The sequence below is a fragment of the Macaca mulatta genome, chromosome X, assembly GCF_049350105.2.
Source record: "Macaca mulatta isolate MMU2019108-1 chromosome X, T2T-MMU8v2.0, whole genome shotgun sequence".
NCBI classification, from domain to species: domain Eukaryota; kingdom Metazoa; phylum Chordata; class Mammalia; order Primates; family Cercopithecidae; genus Macaca; species Macaca mulatta.
Window position 1 is genome coordinate 126,527,397 of NC_133426.1, and position 16,003 is coordinate 126,543,399.

The 16,003-nt window shown below is 44.1% G+C and overlaps 3 protein-coding genes across 7 annotated transcripts in view; 1 reads left to right on the forward strand and 2 right to left on the reverse strand.

Annotated features, from left to right (window-relative positions):
* RHOXF2 (Rhox homeobox family member 2) overlaps positions 1-16,003 on the forward strand; it is a 159,291-nt gene that overhangs the window by 96,848 nt on the left and 46,440 nt on the right. The window lies entirely within an intron of this gene.
* Positions 4,860-14,843, reverse strand: RHOXF1 (Rhox homeobox family member 1). 3 transcript variants are annotated; one of them, XM_077989529.1, is made up of 6 exons: positions 14,639-14,843; positions 14,340-14,491; positions 12,460-12,558; positions 12,119-12,360; positions 9,155-9,200; positions 4,860-5,112 (listed from the first exon to the last, which is right to left on the reverse strand). In XM_077989529.1, exons 3-6 carry the CDS (start codon positions 12,511-12,513, stop codon positions 4,996-4,998), a joined length of 459 nt encoding a protein of 152 aa, XP_077845655.1. In that variant the 5' UTR covers positions 12,514-12,558; positions 14,340-14,491; positions 14,639-14,843; the 3' UTR covers positions 4,860-4,995. The 3 variants fall into 3 exon arrangements, with proteins under 3 accessions (XP_077845655.1, XP_028698280.1, XP_077845654.1); XM_028842447.2 differs by lacking the exon at positions 14,639-14,843 and having other exon boundaries at positions 12,119-12,558; positions 14,340-14,476; XM_077989528.1 differs by lacking the exon at positions 14,639-14,843 and having other exon boundaries at positions 12,119-12,552; positions 14,340-14,445.
* LOC114669783 (putative uncharacterized protein CXorf42) overlaps positions 14,823-16,003 on the reverse strand; it is a 109,832-nt gene continuing 108,651 nt past the window's right edge. The window contains exon 4 of the transcript XR_013413195.1: positions 14,823-15,879. The gene's annotated coding sequence lies outside the window, so the exon portion shown is untranslated. The remainder of the gene's footprint in view (positions 15,880-16,003) is intronic.

Sequence of the window (16,003 nt, forward strand, 5' to 3'; positions counted from 1 at the left end):
TAAAGAACTTCTGCACAGCAAAAGAAACTATCATCGGAGTGAACAGGCAACCTACAGAATGGGAGAAAATTTTTGCAATCTACCCATCTGACAAAGGGCTAATATCCAGAATCTACAAGGAACTTAAATAAATTTAGAAGAAAAAAACAACCCCATCAAAAAGTGGTTGAAGGATATGAACAGACATTTCTCAAAAGACATTTATGCAGCCAACAAACATATGAAAAAAAGCTCATCATCACTGACCATTAGAGAAATGCAAATCAAAGCCACCATGAGATACCATCTCATGCCAGTTAGAATGGCAATCATTAAAAAGTCAGGAAACAACAGGTGCTGGAGAGGATGTGGAGAAATAGGAACGTTTTTACACTGTTCGTGGGAGTGTATATTAGTTCAACCATTGTGGAAGACAGTGTGGCGATTCCTCAAGGATCTAGAACCAGAAATACCATTTGACCTAGCAATCCCAATACTGAGTATATACCCAAAGAATTATAAATCATTCTACTATAAAGACACATGCACAGTGTTTATTTCAGCACTATTCACAATAGCAAAGACTTAGAATCAACCCAAATACCCATCAATGATAGACTGGATAAAGAAAATGTGGCACATATACACTATGGAATACTGTGCAGCCATAAAAAATGAGTTCATGTCCTTTGCGGGGACATGGATGAAGCTGGAAACCATCATTCTCAGAAAACTAACACAGGAACAGAAAACCACACACTGCATGTTCTCACTTATAAATGGGAATTGAACATTGAAAACACACGGACACAGGGAGGGGAACATCACCCACCAGGGCCTGTTGGGGGTGGAGGGCTAGGGGAGGGATAGCATTAGGAGAAATACCTAATGTAGATGATGGGTTGATGGGTGCACTACACCACCATGGCACGTGTGTTCCTATGTAACAAACCTGCACGTTCTGCACATGTATCCCAGAACTTAAAGTATAATAAAAAAGTGGGCAAATGAAATGAACAGACATTTCTCAAAAGAAGACATTTATGCAGCCAACAAACATATTTTAAAAAGCTCAACATCACTGATCATTAGACAAATACAAATCAAAACCACACTGAGATGCCATCTCACGCCGGTCAGAAGAACAATTATTTAAAAAAACAACAGATGCTGTCAAGGCTGCAGAGAAATAGGAACGCTTTTCCACTGTTGGTGGGAATGTAAATTAGTTTAACCATTGTGAAAGACAATGTGGTGATTCCTCTAAGACCTAGAACCAGAAATAACATTTGACCCAGCAATTCCATTACTGGGTATATACCCAGAGGAATATAAATCATTTTATCATAAAGATACATGCACATGTATTTCATTGCAGCACTATTCATAATAGCAAAGACATGGAATCAACCCAAATGCCCATCAATGATAGTCTGGATAAAGAAAATGTGGTACATATACACCATGGAATACTATGCAGCCATATAAAGGAACATTATCCTGAGCAAACTAATGCAGGAACAGAAAACTAAATACTGCATGTTCTCACTTATAAATGGGAGCTAAATGATGAGAACACATGGACACATGGAGGGGAATAACACTCACCAGGGCCTACTGAAGGGTAGGAGGAGGGAGAGGATAATGAAAAATAACTAATGGGTACTAGGCTTAATACCTGGGTGATGAAATAATCTGTACAACAAACCCCCATGACACAAGTTCACCCATGTAACAAACCTGGTTTGAAAATCATCCTGTGAGAGTGGTGAGGTACATTCTTCTTGGATTTTCCACACTCCCAACAGGGCCTGGGGCTTCTGTGTAGCAATAACAACCTTATCTCTGTGGAAGCCACATATTATGCATACTACTTTGCTGACATTTGACAATCATAGGTGGAAAAAAGGAAGAAGTAAGGAATTAAAATTAGCAGGCACCATGGCATGCTTTTCCAAGGAAACAGAGCCTTCCTTTACACTGGGAACATACGAGCACTATTAAACTGGTCTTTGATTAAGACCCATGAGAGGAAATTGTGGGGTAACTGGTACCTTATCTGTAGTCATTGCAATCACTTTATAATATGACTGTGGGGTTCACAATCACTTTTAACATAAAACTCCGTTGAAGGAGACTCATATTGCTAAAGGTTACTCAAAAACAAAGGTTAAACTGAGAAGAACTTTATGCTTTGAAAATGGGGGCCGGGCACGGTGGCTCACGCCTGTAATCCCAGCACTTTGGGAGGCCGAGGAGGGTGGATCACGAGGTCAGGAGATCGAGACCATCCTGGCTAACACAGGTCTGAAACCCCATCTCTACTAAAAATATAAGAAAAAATTAGCTGGGTGTAGTGGCGGGCGCCTGTAGTCCCAGCTACTTGGGAGGTTGAGGCAGGAGAATGGCATGAACCCAGGAGGCAGAGCTTGCAGTGAGCTGAGACCGTGCCACTGCACTCCAGCCTGTGCGAAAGAGCAAGCCTCTGTCTCAAAAAATGGGCTGGGCCTCTTCATCTTCCTAATTTATTTTTGCTTTTGTTTTCTTTCTATCCTGGAAGTTTTGTACAAAGAAGATCATGTTGGCCGGGCGCGGTGGCTCAAGCCTGTAATCCCAGCACTTTGGGAGGCCGAGACGGGCGGATCATGAGGTCAGGAGTCGAGACCATCCTGGCTAATACGGTGAAACCCCGTCTCTACTAAACAATACAAAAAACTAGCTGGGCGAAGTGGCGGGTGCCTGTAGTCCCAGCTACTCGGGAGGCTGAGGCCGGAGAATGGCGTGAACCCGGGAGGCGGAGCTTGCAGTGAGCTGAGATCCGGCCACTGCACTCCAGCCTGGGTGACAGAGCCAGACTCCGTCTCAAAAAAAAAAAAAAAAAAAAAAAAAAAAAACAAGAAGATCATGTTGATGAAAAGAGTAAAGCTCTTTAAAATATTTGAAAAGATTTATTCTGAGTCGCATATGAGTGACCGATGACCCATGAAAACTCTCAAGAGATCCTGAGAATGTGTACCCCAGGTGGTCGGGCTACAGCTTGGTTTTATACATTTTAAGGAGACACAAGACATCAATCAATATATGTAAGATGTACAACATTGGTTCTGTCCAGAAAGGTGGGTTAACTCAAAGTGGGAGCTTCTAGGTCATATGTAGATTCAAAGATTTTCTGATTGACAATTGGTTGAGTTACGTTATTGTCTAAAGACCAAGAATCAATACAAGAGAATGTCTGCATTAAGATAAGGGGTTGTGGAGACCAAGGTTCCCATTATGCAGAGGACGCCCCCAGGTAGCCGGCTTCAGAGAGAATAGATTGTAAATGTTTCTTACTTGAGTTGATTCTCTCCTGGATCAAGGAAAAGGCCTGCACAAGAAAGGGGATTCTCTTGAGAATGTACATTTTCCCCCACAAGAGACAGCTTTGCAGGACTATTTCAAAATACAGCAAAGAAACACATAGGGTAAAATACTTTTGATTTCTTTCAGGGCCTGCTATCTGTCATGTGATGCTATACTAGAGTTAGGCTGGAAATTGGTGTCTTATTGCTACAGATCTGTTAGTCTTCAGTTCTGTTCTAATGTTAATACTGGTCAGCTGTACATGAATTCCAAAAGGGAGCAGGGAATAATAAGGCATGTCTGACCCCTACGTCCCATCATGACCTGAACAAGTTTTTCAGGTTAACTTTGGAATGCCCTTGGCTGAGAGGAGAGATCCATTCAGATAGTTGGGGGGCTTCGAATTTTATTTCTGATTTACAATAGCATGAACGAAGCAGAGGTCTGACTGCTTCGTTCCACTGAGTGGTTATTCTGGAACATTGCTCAGGGCACCATCTTCTTACTCTTGTTTGAGCAGCACTAAATGAAAAGGTCCCCTTTCACCTTGTAATCAGCAGGAAGTGGGATTATCTTGAAGATGCTGATGATGACAAAATAAACTTGAAGGATTGTTCATCTGCTTTTGAGCTAGGGAAGGTGTAACAATATGCTTCCTAGGCTGGGGGTAGGGGAGAAAAGGCAGAAGAGCCTCTTTTTGGGCTTAATGAATTTTTTGCTTGTGTTTCTTTTGAAGCAGCAGGATCTTTGGGGCAGAATGGCTCCTATTCCCCTGTGTCCCCCACAAGAAGGGAGGACAGAATTTGGGGCATAGTAGATCAATATTCAGCTGCTACCTTCCCATAAATCCTATGAGTAGCCACCTAGGAAGTTTCTCTTTAGAGTTCAGAATTTGGACGGAACTAGTCAGCATAAATGGAACTCAGCTTTATGTGGGAATACACTGTAGTCTCACCAGGAATCTGCTTCACCCCTTCTTGCACATATTTGTGTTCCCTAAAGGGGCAAGGTGGTAAGGAGGATGGCATAATGGCAGGGGTAGGGAGGGGGAGTGGAGAAGGACGTATGGGTCAGTGCAAACTCACAATGACACTTGATAAACTTCTGTGATGTGCAGGGCCTATTGTTGATGGCAACTCAGGGATGTCATTTCATGAAAGGAGATCTCCTTGTCATTTTGTTTAAATGGCCTTTTTTTTTGATGTGGAATCTCGCTCTGTTGCCCAGGCTGAAGTGCAGTGGTGCGATCTTGGGTCACTGCAACCTCTGCCTCCTAGGTTCAAGCCTCCTGTGTAGCTAGGATTACAGGTGCCTGCCACCACCCCCAGCTTTTTTTTTTTTTTGTATTTTTGATAGAGATGGGGTTTCACCATCTTGGCCAGGCTGGTCTTGAACTCCTGACCTCGTGATTCACCCGCCTCAGCCTCCCAAAGTGTTAGGATTACAGGAGTGAGCCACTGTGCCCAGCCTTAAATGGCTTTTTAAAAACAATTTGCACCTATACCATACTAACCACAATTGGCACACAAAAACAAATATATTGCGAATTTGCCTCTTTATTGATAACATAAGTTCAGAGGAGAATAAGGGTAGCCTGAGCGGCATGGGCAGCCCAGGTGTCAGTGGCACCAGAAAAACCCATCTCCAAACTAGCTCCTGAAGAAGGATGGCATTCTAGGGCTCGTCCAAGATGATGTAGACACAGTTGTCTGGGTCAGCAAGTAGTTCATTGGCGAGCATTAATTCCCTCTGATATCGCCTACATCTGGCCCTTTTATTCTTAAACCAAACCTACAATCAGAGGGAAAAGGGGATTGGTTCAGTATATTGAACAGTTAATGTTATAATAGAAAAACACAGTATGCAGCTTTATATGCTATTGTGATTTTAGACTGCATCAGGAGAAGCTATTTCCTCATTGCTAAAATACCTTAGGAAAGTTAGCAACACAGCCCCTGGCCCTTCAGCTCACCCTTAGTGAGCACCAGCTTTGTGCCAAGTCCTGGAATAAGCTTATTACTTTGTATCTCTCTTCTCCATTTTATTATTTATTTATTTATTTATTTATTTATTTATTTATTTAGACAAGGTCTTGCTGTTTTGCCTGGGCTGTGGTCCAGTGGTGCAATCATAGCTCACTGTGACATTGAACCCCTGGGCTCAAGAGATCCTCCCACCTCATCCTCCCAAGTAGCTGGTACTAGAGGTACATGACACTATGCCCAGCTGTTTTAATTTTTCTGTAGAGATAGGGTCTCGCTATGTTGCCCAGGCTGGTCTTGAGCTCCTGGCCTCAAGCGATCTTCCCACCTTGGTCTCCCAAAGTGTTGGGATTACAAGCGTGAGCCACTGTGCCCAGCCCCAGTTTTAATACTCTTTAATGGTTACTTCCAGGTATTGGATGCAGTTCTGGCTTATGAGTTGTTCCAGGTCCTTGCTGTTAATTCAATGCCTGGCAACAGGGTAACAAAAGGTGTGCATCTGACAAGTGACCATCAGCTATCCAGCTGCCGCCTGCTCCCTCCTCACTAGGAGTTTCACCTTGTTCGTGGGAGAAGTTCGGCATGGTAAAAAGTGGGCCTAATTTCAAATCGTTTTCAGGGGACTGTTTAAAAAATCCATCTTGGTATGTAGTAAATAATAGGAAAGAGCACACTGGAATTTTAGACAGGTTTCCTTCCAGGATGTCTAAGGGATCATTTGTCCCCTGGCAAGAGAGGCCTGGACACTGTCTTGATAATTTTAGCCTGTAGCATTAAGGAAAGTTGAAACCAACTCGACCCAAATTAACTGAAACGCTCAAAAATCTTTACCCGCCCAACAGTTTAGGGGAAAGAGGCATACCATTGTCACCAATGCCAAATCTTCGTTCTCCAACCTGCTGCACCCTCCAAACCTTCCTGGGCTCAGGACAAGGTCAGCTCACTCTGTTTTAGCTACAGCTCCAGGATCCTGGACTGGAGGTGCTGTAGCCCAGTGTGGCAGGGCACCCTAGGCCCTGCTACTCAACCAGGAGATCTGAATCCCACCCCTAATCCTAAGGCAAAAAGGTGGAACCAGCATTTTAGGAAGATGGCTAACATCAATGTGGGGGAAGAGTCACAAATATGGCTCCTCCCTAAATATCTGCCAACAATTAAAAAGCAAACAGACAAAGAGAACCTGTCAGTTACATGTCACTATCCTCTCAGCGTCCTCGTTAATGGAGTTTATATTGTATTTATTACTTTCAAAAGTTCTCAAACTGCAAGTTGTTTTTGTTGTTGTTGTTTTTGTTGTTGTTGTTTTTTTTTTGAGACGGAGTCTCTCTCTGTTGCCCAGGCTGGAGTGCAGTGGCCGGATCTCAGCTCGCTGCAAGCTCCGCCTCCTGGGTTTAGGCCATTCTCCTGCCTCAGCCTCCCAAGTAGCTGGGACTACAGGCACCCGCCACCTCGCCCGGCTAGTTTTTTGTATTTTTTTTAGTAGAGACGGGGTTTTACCGTGTTAGCCAGGATGGTCTCGATCTCCTGACCTCGTGATCCGCCCGTCTCGGCCTCCCAAAGTGCTGGGATTACAGGCTTGAGCCACCGTGCCCAGCCTTCAAACTGCAAATTGTAAGTGGCACAAAGGGCCTTCTTTTTCTGCCTGACATGTCTCTTTCACTTTCCCATTTAAGGATTTGCAGTCTTTCTGCTGCATGAGGCCAGTCTCTAAAAGTCTAAAAGAGCTCATTTTGGGAGGTTTCAAGTGCACCACTGGTCAAATCTATAAACATAACCCAAGTGTACAGTGGGTTAACTGGTATGTTCTGATATTAGGTCTACATTCCCAATACTGGTTTCATAAACCAGTTGCATTATATCCGCAAAAGCTATGGGGACACTATGTATTACTTTCTTGGGGGAAATTTATGCTGTATAGTTTGGAGATACTTGAGAACATTCTGTCTCTTCCCTTATTTGCATCTTGTGGCTCATATTCTTTTCAGAGAACTATGGAGAGAACATTATGTAAACCCAGGGAGGGGAAAAACAACTCACCAAAACCTTGTTTTTCTTTTCCTCTGAGTTTGCCTTACCAGCCCAAGAACAGCGGTCCCAACCTCTTTTCAACTTCTCCAACCCTAACCAGGTGTGACTGTGAGCCCACCCTTTGCCATTAGGATGTCAGCACTCAGTGACCTGCTTTGTTAGGCTGCTTTTTTGAACAACCCACCACCAGATCTGCAGTGCATTTCCCTCACTACACTCACACATGAACTCTGCATAAAAGCTATAAGGTCATCCTGATTTTTGTTTTCTTTTCTTTTTTTTGAAAAGATCACTTTGATACTATGTATGGTTTTCTTTAGTCTTAAGTGGTCATCATTTGAATCCTATGACCTACAAATTAGTTAACACTGCTTAAAGGAATGAAAAGTATTTGAAATTAACATGGGTGTGAATCTACTCTAAAATGAGGGCCACCTCTCCAAACAAATTCCAGAAAACCCACGCCTTCAAAAAAGTACCACCAAAAAGAAATATAAATCCTTGGATGGATAGAAATTCCTCAAGAGAATAGTCACTTACACATTTAGTAGTTTGATAATGTTGAATTTGTATGGTATGTGCAAAGCCTATTTTGCCCATATTTTTCTCTAACCTTTTCACCCTTCTTGGTCAATTGAAATGAGTTCAATATTACTCAATTACTCATTTTGTTTCATTCTTTAGACAATTTTCCAAAGCATAGAAACCTTACAAACCTTCTTCAATTCCAAAATAATGTGACTATTTTAGCAATATTTTCAGGTTGACACATCAAAGTATTTTAGAAAATTAAAACTTAGCACTGCCACTGTCTATACTGCTTTACCAATAACTTAAAAACAAAAGGAGGACCAGGGGCTTGGACATTTAAGCTATCTTCCCATCAGTCTCAGCTTAACTAAATATACATTATTTAGTCATGTAACGTGTTCTATGGGTGAATTAGTCCCTCATCCCAATATTTATAAATTCACTCATTTAGCTAAGTGTTTATGCCTGGCTTTAAATAATTTAGTACACTCGAACCCTCTTATAACCCTGCTCCTCCCTGCATTAACTTGAATACTTCTTTTTTTTTTTTTTTTTTGAGACGGAGTCTCGCTCTGTCACCCAGGCTGGAGTGCAGTGGCCGGATCTCAGCTCACTGCAAGCTCCGCCTCCCGGGTTCACGCCATTCTCCTGCCTCAGCCTCCCGAGTAGCTGGGACTACAGGCGCCCGCCACCTCGCCCGGCTAGTTTTTTGTATTTTTTAGTAGAGACGGGGTTTCACCGTGTTAACCAGGATGGTCTCGATCTCCCGACCTCGTGATCCGCCCATCTCGGCCTCCCAAAGTGCTGGGATTACAGGCTTGAGCCACCGCGCCCGGCCTTGAATACTTCTAAGGTAAGACTGAGCCCCACCATGACTCTACACAGAAATTGCTCCTAAAAGATACCAGTGTTAGAAGGAGTTGAATTTTATTTATTGGATACATACATATATGTATACATGTATTATATATATGTATATATAAAACACATATATGTGTTTCTTATGTATTTGTTTAATTTTGTACACAGATTAGGAGAAGCAGTTTTTTGTTTTGTTTTTCCTTTAGTCAAATTATGTTCCCTAATGGGAACAGGAAAGAGGAAAGAACCATAAGCTGGAGCTTACTCCCTTTTCTACCGACAAAGAACCCAAACTTCAAAACTTATTTGCCAACATAAAAAAGACAATAATAAAAACAACAACTTTAGAATGTTCAGGACAAAGCCTTGAATGCCCTGAAGCAGGTTTTAGAATGGCTGCCCTCTCAAATTGCTTTTTCAAGTGTACTGACCCGCACTTTGTCTTCAGTCACACCTAAGTTTTCGGCAAGTTCCCTTCTGTGGAGAGAAAATCACACATGGTTAGTATTCAAGGTTGTGGATGGAACGAAATATATAGTATGTACTATATACTTCATGCTTGTTTTACAATTTATAATCTCCCTTCACACCTCCCCCAAGCACATACTTTTCTCTAATTTCCAGGTCCATGGTTGCTTTAGAAATGGTTCACCCTCATCACAAAATTTAAGGTGATGTTAACAACTCAGTAATCAAGAGAAATTTTTTTTTTGTTCTTTTTTAAATTGAGACAAGGTCTCAACTCTGTCTCCTAGGCTGGAGTTCTGTGGCGTGATTTCAGCTCACTGCAACCTCCGCCTCCAGGGTTCAAGCGATTCTCATGCCTGGGCCTCTCGAGTAGCTGCGATTACAGGCACATACCACCACGCCCAGTTGATTTTTGTATTTTTAGTAGAGATGGGGTTTTGTCATGTTGACCAGGCTGGTCTCGAACTCGTGACCTCAGGTGATCCGCCTATCTCAGCCTCCCAAAGTCCTGGGATTTGGGGCATGAACCACGGCACCCCGCCAAGATGAATAATTTTAATGCATTATTATTATTATTATTATTTGAGACAGGGTCTCACTGTCGTCTAGGCTGGAGTGCAGTGGCAGGATCACTGTTCACTACAGCCTCCATGTCCTGGGCTCGAACGATCCTCCTGCCTCAGTCTTCCAAGTATCTGGGAGTACAGGCACGCATCACCACACCCACCCGGCTAATTTTTAAAGTTTTATTTAGAGACGGGGTTTCACCATGTTGCCCAGGCTGTTCTTGAACTCCTAGATTCAAGCAATCTTCCCACCTCGGCCTCCCAAAAGTGCTGGGATTACAGGCCTGAGCCACCGTGCCTGGCCCTAATGCACTATTTTAACAAATAACAATTAATGCAAAAATCTGTGATGAGGGCCAGGCGCTGTGGCTCAGGCCTGTAATCCCAGCAGTTTGGGAGGCCGAGGTGGGCAGACTGCTTGGGCCCAGAAGTTTGAGACCAGCCTGGGCAACATGGTGAAACTATCTCTACACAAAAAAATACAAAAATTAGCCAGGTGTGGTGGCCTGTGCCTGCAGTCCCAGCTACTCAGGAGGCTGACACAGGAGGATGGCTTGAACCCAGGAAGCGAAGGCTGCAGAGAGCTGAAATGGCACCGCTGCACTCCAACCTGGGCCACAGAGAGAGACTCTGTCTCAAAACAAAACAAAACAAAAAAAACAGAAAAAAACAACCAACCAAACAACAACAACAAAAAAACTATGATGAACAAATTATCAAAATTTTAAATAAAGGAAGGATCTAGCACTGTAGTTGCATGACAGTACCTCATTCTCCTTACCCCAATTTCTTTTTTTTTTTTTTTGAGACGGAGTCTGGCTCTGTTGCCCAGGCTGGAGTACAGTGGCCGGATCTCAGCTCACTGCAAGCTCCGCCTCCCGGGTTCATGCCATTCTCCTGCCTCAGCCTCCCGAGTAGCTGGGACTACAGGCGCCCGCCACCTCGCCCGGCTAATTTTTTGTATTTTTTAGTAGAGACGGGGTTTCACTGGGTTATCCAGGATGGTCTCGATCTCCTGACCTCGTGATCCGCCCGTCTCGGCCTCCCAAAGTGCTGGGATTACAGGCTTGAGCCACCGCGCCCGGCCCCCCAATTTCAACAAAATTTTATTTATAAAAACAGACCAGAGTTGGGTATGGCGGCTCACTCCTGTAATCCCAGCAACTTAGGAGGCTGAGGTGGGAGGATTGCTTGAGGCCAGGAGTTCAGCTTGGGTGACAGATCCCCCACTCAAAAACAACAACAACAACAAAAACAAAAACAGGCCATCATCACGGGTAATAAAAGAAAAAATAGATAAACTGGACTATATCAAATTTAAAACTTCTGTATATCAAAAGGTACAATGAACCGAGTAAAAACACAACTCATAGAATGGAACGAAATATTTGCAAATCACATCTGATAAGGGGTTAATATCCAGAATATATAAAGAGCTCCTATAACCCAATAACCAAAAAAAGAAAAAAAAAAGAAAAGAAAGAAAGAAAAAAAGAAAAAGCCACTCAGATTTTAAAATGGGTAAAGGACTTAAAGAGACATTTCTCCAAAGAAGGTATACAAATGGCCACTAAGCACATGAAAGGATGCACAACATCACCAATCATTAGGGAAATGCAAATCGAAACTATAATGAAGTATCACCTCACACCCATTAGGATGGCTATGTAAAAAACCCCAGAAAATAACAAGTGTTGGTGAGGATGTGGAGAAACTGGAACCCCCATGTACTGTTGGTGTGTATGCACCTATATCTATAAAATTGAATATTATTTAGCCTTAAAAAGGAAAGAAATTGTAATATATGCTGCAATATGGATGAACCTTGAAGACCTTATGCTAAGTGAAATAAGTCAGTGACAAAAATGCAAATACTGTATGATTCTACTTACATGAGGTACCTAGAGTAGTCAAAATAATAGAGACATAAAATAAAACAGTAGAATGGTGGTTGCCAGGGGTTGGGGAAAGGCGGAAAAGGGGAGTTGCTTAACTGGTATAGAGATTTAGCTTGGCAACATGAGAAGAATTCTAGAGCTCTATTGCACAACAGTGTGAACATACTTAACACAACTGAACTCTATACTTAAAAAGTGGTTTAGACGGTAAATTTCACGTCTGTGTATTTTACCACATCTTTAAAAAAGGGAGGCACGAACTAGTTTCCAGGTTTCATTCACATAAACCTTGCAATAAAATATTTACCTTGATGCCCAGGAGGTGAACATTCCCCTCCACACCAGCACAAAGGCAGGCAAGGACCCCCAGTGGCTTTTTCCTCATGACTGGGTGGGGCAAGGGAGAGAAAAAGATGCCTCGAAACGAACTTGGATCTCGCGGCTCCTGGAGCAGGACACTTACCTTGTGGGCACATCAGGGTATTGAGTGCGTTGGAAAACACTTTCCAGCTCCTGCACCTGCAACGGCGTGAACTTCTTGCGCCGAATTCGTGGCTGCATGTTCTCGGGCTGCGGATCCTCCATGGCCGCCTGGGCCGGCTCCTCCAGGGGCTGCTGCAGCTGCCTAGGCCCCTGGTTTCCACCGCCGCCCTCGTGGATCATGCCGCCATAGCGGTTCATGTAATTCTCGTGGTTCACGCCGCCCTCAGGGTTCATATTACCCATGAGGCCTGGAGCTCCTTGGCCAACATGGCCTTCTACCCTTGATGCTGCCCCCAGCTCAGGTGTGGAGCTTATTTTTACCTGGTATACATTCAGGCAGTAGAACTTGGTGTCATGGACGAGCGAACGTGCCATGGCTGGAGTGCTGCGCCCCTTACACAAACCCCGTGGCGTCTGCAGCTGGAGCGGGGGGTCAGAGGGTGGAGCTAGTTCCTGTTCTCATGCTTGGTATTGGTTACAGTTGCAATCAGGGGGACTTGCTTATACGCACAAGCAAGAGAGGGAATGGAGAGGAGTGGGGGGATGGGAAGGTGGGGGTGCGGGTGGGGGTGAGGAGTGGGGGGTTGCAGGTGGTAGTGGGAGGTGTAAGTGTGGGGGTGGGGTGTGGGTGGGGGAGAGGGGGTGCAAGTGGGGGGTGGGGGTGTGCACGGTGAGGGTGGGGGTTGCAAGTGGGGGTGGGGTGTGGTTGGGGGGTAGGAAGCTGGGTGGGGGTGCACAATGAGGGTGGGGGTTGCAGGTGGGGATGGGGTATGGGTGGAGGGTGGGGGGTGCACAGTGAGGGTGGGGGTTGTGGGTTGGGGGTGGGGGTACGTGCTGGGGGTGTGGGTGGAGGGTGGGGGCTGTGAGTGGGGGGTGCGTGGTGGGGGTAGGGGTTGTGGGTGGGGTGAGGAGTGTGGTATGGGTCGTGGGTGGGGGTGGCGGTTGAGGGTGGAATGGGGTAGCCAAAACATAGGGGCAGTGTGGAGAAGGGCCAACAGGAGGCATATATGTATGCAACATGGGGCCCCAGCTTGCAGCTTAGCTGACTACACCCTACTCGGGCCTAGTTATTACCCCGAGGAAAGCTGATTTGGGTGCTTAAGGGGGAGGTGAGATCTCACAGTGACCATAGGACTGCTTGAGCAAGTTTGGAGAATATCTCATGGCCTGACCCTCCATATTTGGCAGCCTACATGGGGCACAGGCTAGTAATTAAGCTGAAACGATTGGCTAGGGGGCTGCTTGTTCAGAGTTCCAGCAAAGGCACTGAAAGCAGAGCTGCCATGCTCTCTTCAGTGCTGGGATTGGGATCTGGGAGATAGGCATGCAGAGCATTCTGGGTGGTAAGATGTGCTCTGTAAGAAATCCCATGCACCCTTTGAGAAAGTCAACACAGAATAAACACGAGGCTGAATCTGTTAGCCTGAGACTGAATATCTTTGGCTGTGCAAGAGAAACCTGTACTCATGGCAAAATGGAGTGCTATTAGGACAAGCAATAAATAAATAAATAAATACATAAAAATCGGGGATGGTATAGGAAGAATCCTAGTAAGGGCATACCTGCCAAAAATCTCCACTCTTGGGATGGAGATTTGGGATCTATGGATGTGCAGCTTACTGGATGTGGAGCCACTTCTGCTCCGCAGAGCCTCATAACTACACAGCCTCCCTACTACTGCCCCTGTGTTTTGGCCACCCCACCCCAATAAGCCCAATCACGAAGAAAAACCCTGAAGAGCCTGGTGCAGTGGCTCCTGCACTAGTCCCAGCTACTCAGGAGGCTGAGATGGGAGGATCACTTGAGCCCAGGAGTTTGAGGCTGCGGTGAGCTAGAATCATGTGGCAGCACTCCAGTCTGGGCAACAGATAGAGGCCCCTTTTCTCTAAAATAAATAATAAAATAAGAAATAAAATGAAAATGAAAGAAAGGAAAATGCTAGAGAGTCTGTCACGAGGAAGGGCATGGAGACGTTTTCTGAGGGTGGACAACTCATGAATCCTTAATTTTTCTAGAGATTGTGTGTGTGCTGTTAAGTGATGGTATATACTTTATTTTGTTTTTTAAAAATATTTTTTAAAATTTTTATTATTTTTAAATGTTCTCTTAAAAACTTTCTGTATCTATTTACAAATATTGGTTATTTGAGGGTTTTTTGGCAGCATATATAAAGATTCAGACCCGTTGAGTCTGTAGCCTACCGAGAGAGAGCTCTGGTCTTCATGGTGATTCTGAGCATGGAAAAGCCCTTGCACTTGGCAGCATGCAGGGAACCAGTATGGCAGGACTAAGCCACTCGCCCCATTAATTGACTGCCATCCACTGGGCTAAGTGAGATCCTTGCATTCTATCCCTAGTGAAAAAGAGAGAGGAAGAAGAAGAAAAATAGATAATAAGAAAATTGAAAAAGAAATGAAGAAATGTACATTGTAGGGAGCAGGAAAGGACTACTAGTAATGGGAGGCATCAGCTAGGAGCACAGATCCGAAGCATGACTCACTGTGTGTCCTGGGACACTGGATGAATCTATCTGGTTCTTAGCTTCTTCACCTATAAAATGGAGATAACAACAGTGTCTCGATCATTGGGTTTTCATGAGAGTTCAATGAGGCAAAGCATACGTGTAACTGAACACAGCTCTAACTGCTCGCCACTTGCAAAGTCCAATGAACAAGAATGACATCTGGTAAAAGAAAGTGGCTTTATTCCAGAGCTAGCTGAGGGGATTAGTACAGGCTGCCTTAAGGAAGCCACTACAGCCTTTGGGGCAGAAGGCAGGAGCTTTGAAAGGGGGGCTTGGCATGAACGACATGCAGGGGAGAGGGCGATGGAGTGCGGAGTCTGTGTGACTTGCTTCGGATGTCTTATCTATCAGGTGGTCTGGCTGGCACCGTCATGGGCAGAGCTAGGTTGTAAATTGAGGCAATCTCAATTTGCCTCCTGGTAGGAGAGAGTTCTGGAGGTTCCTGGTTTGCTTTAAGGTTCGGTCTCTGTAACTTCTAAGTAAACACGTAGTTAGATAAGCTTGCTGTGTAGGGAGTGTCTGGTGGAGAGAAGGTAAAGGTTATAATGGCATTCCCAAAGAGCTAAGTAGGAGGTGTGAGGAAAGGAAAAAGGAAAAAATAATTCATTTGAGTCTTTAAAAAAGAGGTACTTGGTTACATATAGACTGTTTTATTCTTTTTCTTCAACTCCAAATAGTCAATTTATCAGCAAATCCTGTTGACCCCACCTCAGAAACCCATTCCCAAACCTTTAATTTTTTTCTCTGACATGCCTAAGATAATCACTGTCATCTTAAACCTGGGATAATGCATTAATGTCCTGTCTCCCTGCTTTCACCTTTTTTCTCCTATAAACATTCTCCACCCAGCAGCCAGAGTGATCTGATGATGAAAATGTGAATTACACCATCGTGCCCCTGCTTATATCACTTTCATAAGGCTTGTTCTTGGGTTGGGTCCAGAGTAGGTACTTAATACATGGTAATGTTTATTACATTATCTGGTATCTAAGAATAAAATATATTAGGCCAAGAAAGAAAATCGATCTGCTGAGTGAAAGACACAGTCTTCTGGCACATTTCCTGGCCCAGGGCTCATACATGCAGCAGCCAACATAGGCTTACTGACGGAAGCACATATACGTACATAGAAACGTGGTACATGTATTGTTTTCACAAGAAGATGCTCTATCTTCATTACATGCTCCCGGAGGATAACAATCACTCTCTCTCTTTCCCTTGTGAATAAAAAAATATGAAAGTGAGTCAAGTAGGAAATGTGAGGCTACATGGTCTGGTCATTTGTGAAATTGTATAATTAAGCACCTCAATTAATCCTCAAAACACCTCTATGATTTAAGG

What these genes read in the sequence shown, in the direction of transcription:
- RHOXF1 (XM_028842447.2), bottom strand. Translation starts at nt 12,513, where the DNA reads ATGGCACGTTCGCTCGTCCATGACACCAAGTTCTACTGCCTGAATGTA. An exon ending in TACCCTGATGTGCCCACAAG is followed by an intron (nt 9,201 to 12,118) that starts GTAAGTGTCCTG and finishes TTCTCTCCACAG; the next exon opens with AAGGGAACTTGCCGAAAACT. An exon ending in TGACTGAAGACAAAGTGCGG is followed by an intron (nt 5,113 to 9,154) that starts GTCAGTACACTT and finishes CTCTGATTGTAG; the next exon opens with GTTTGGTTTAAGAATAAAAG.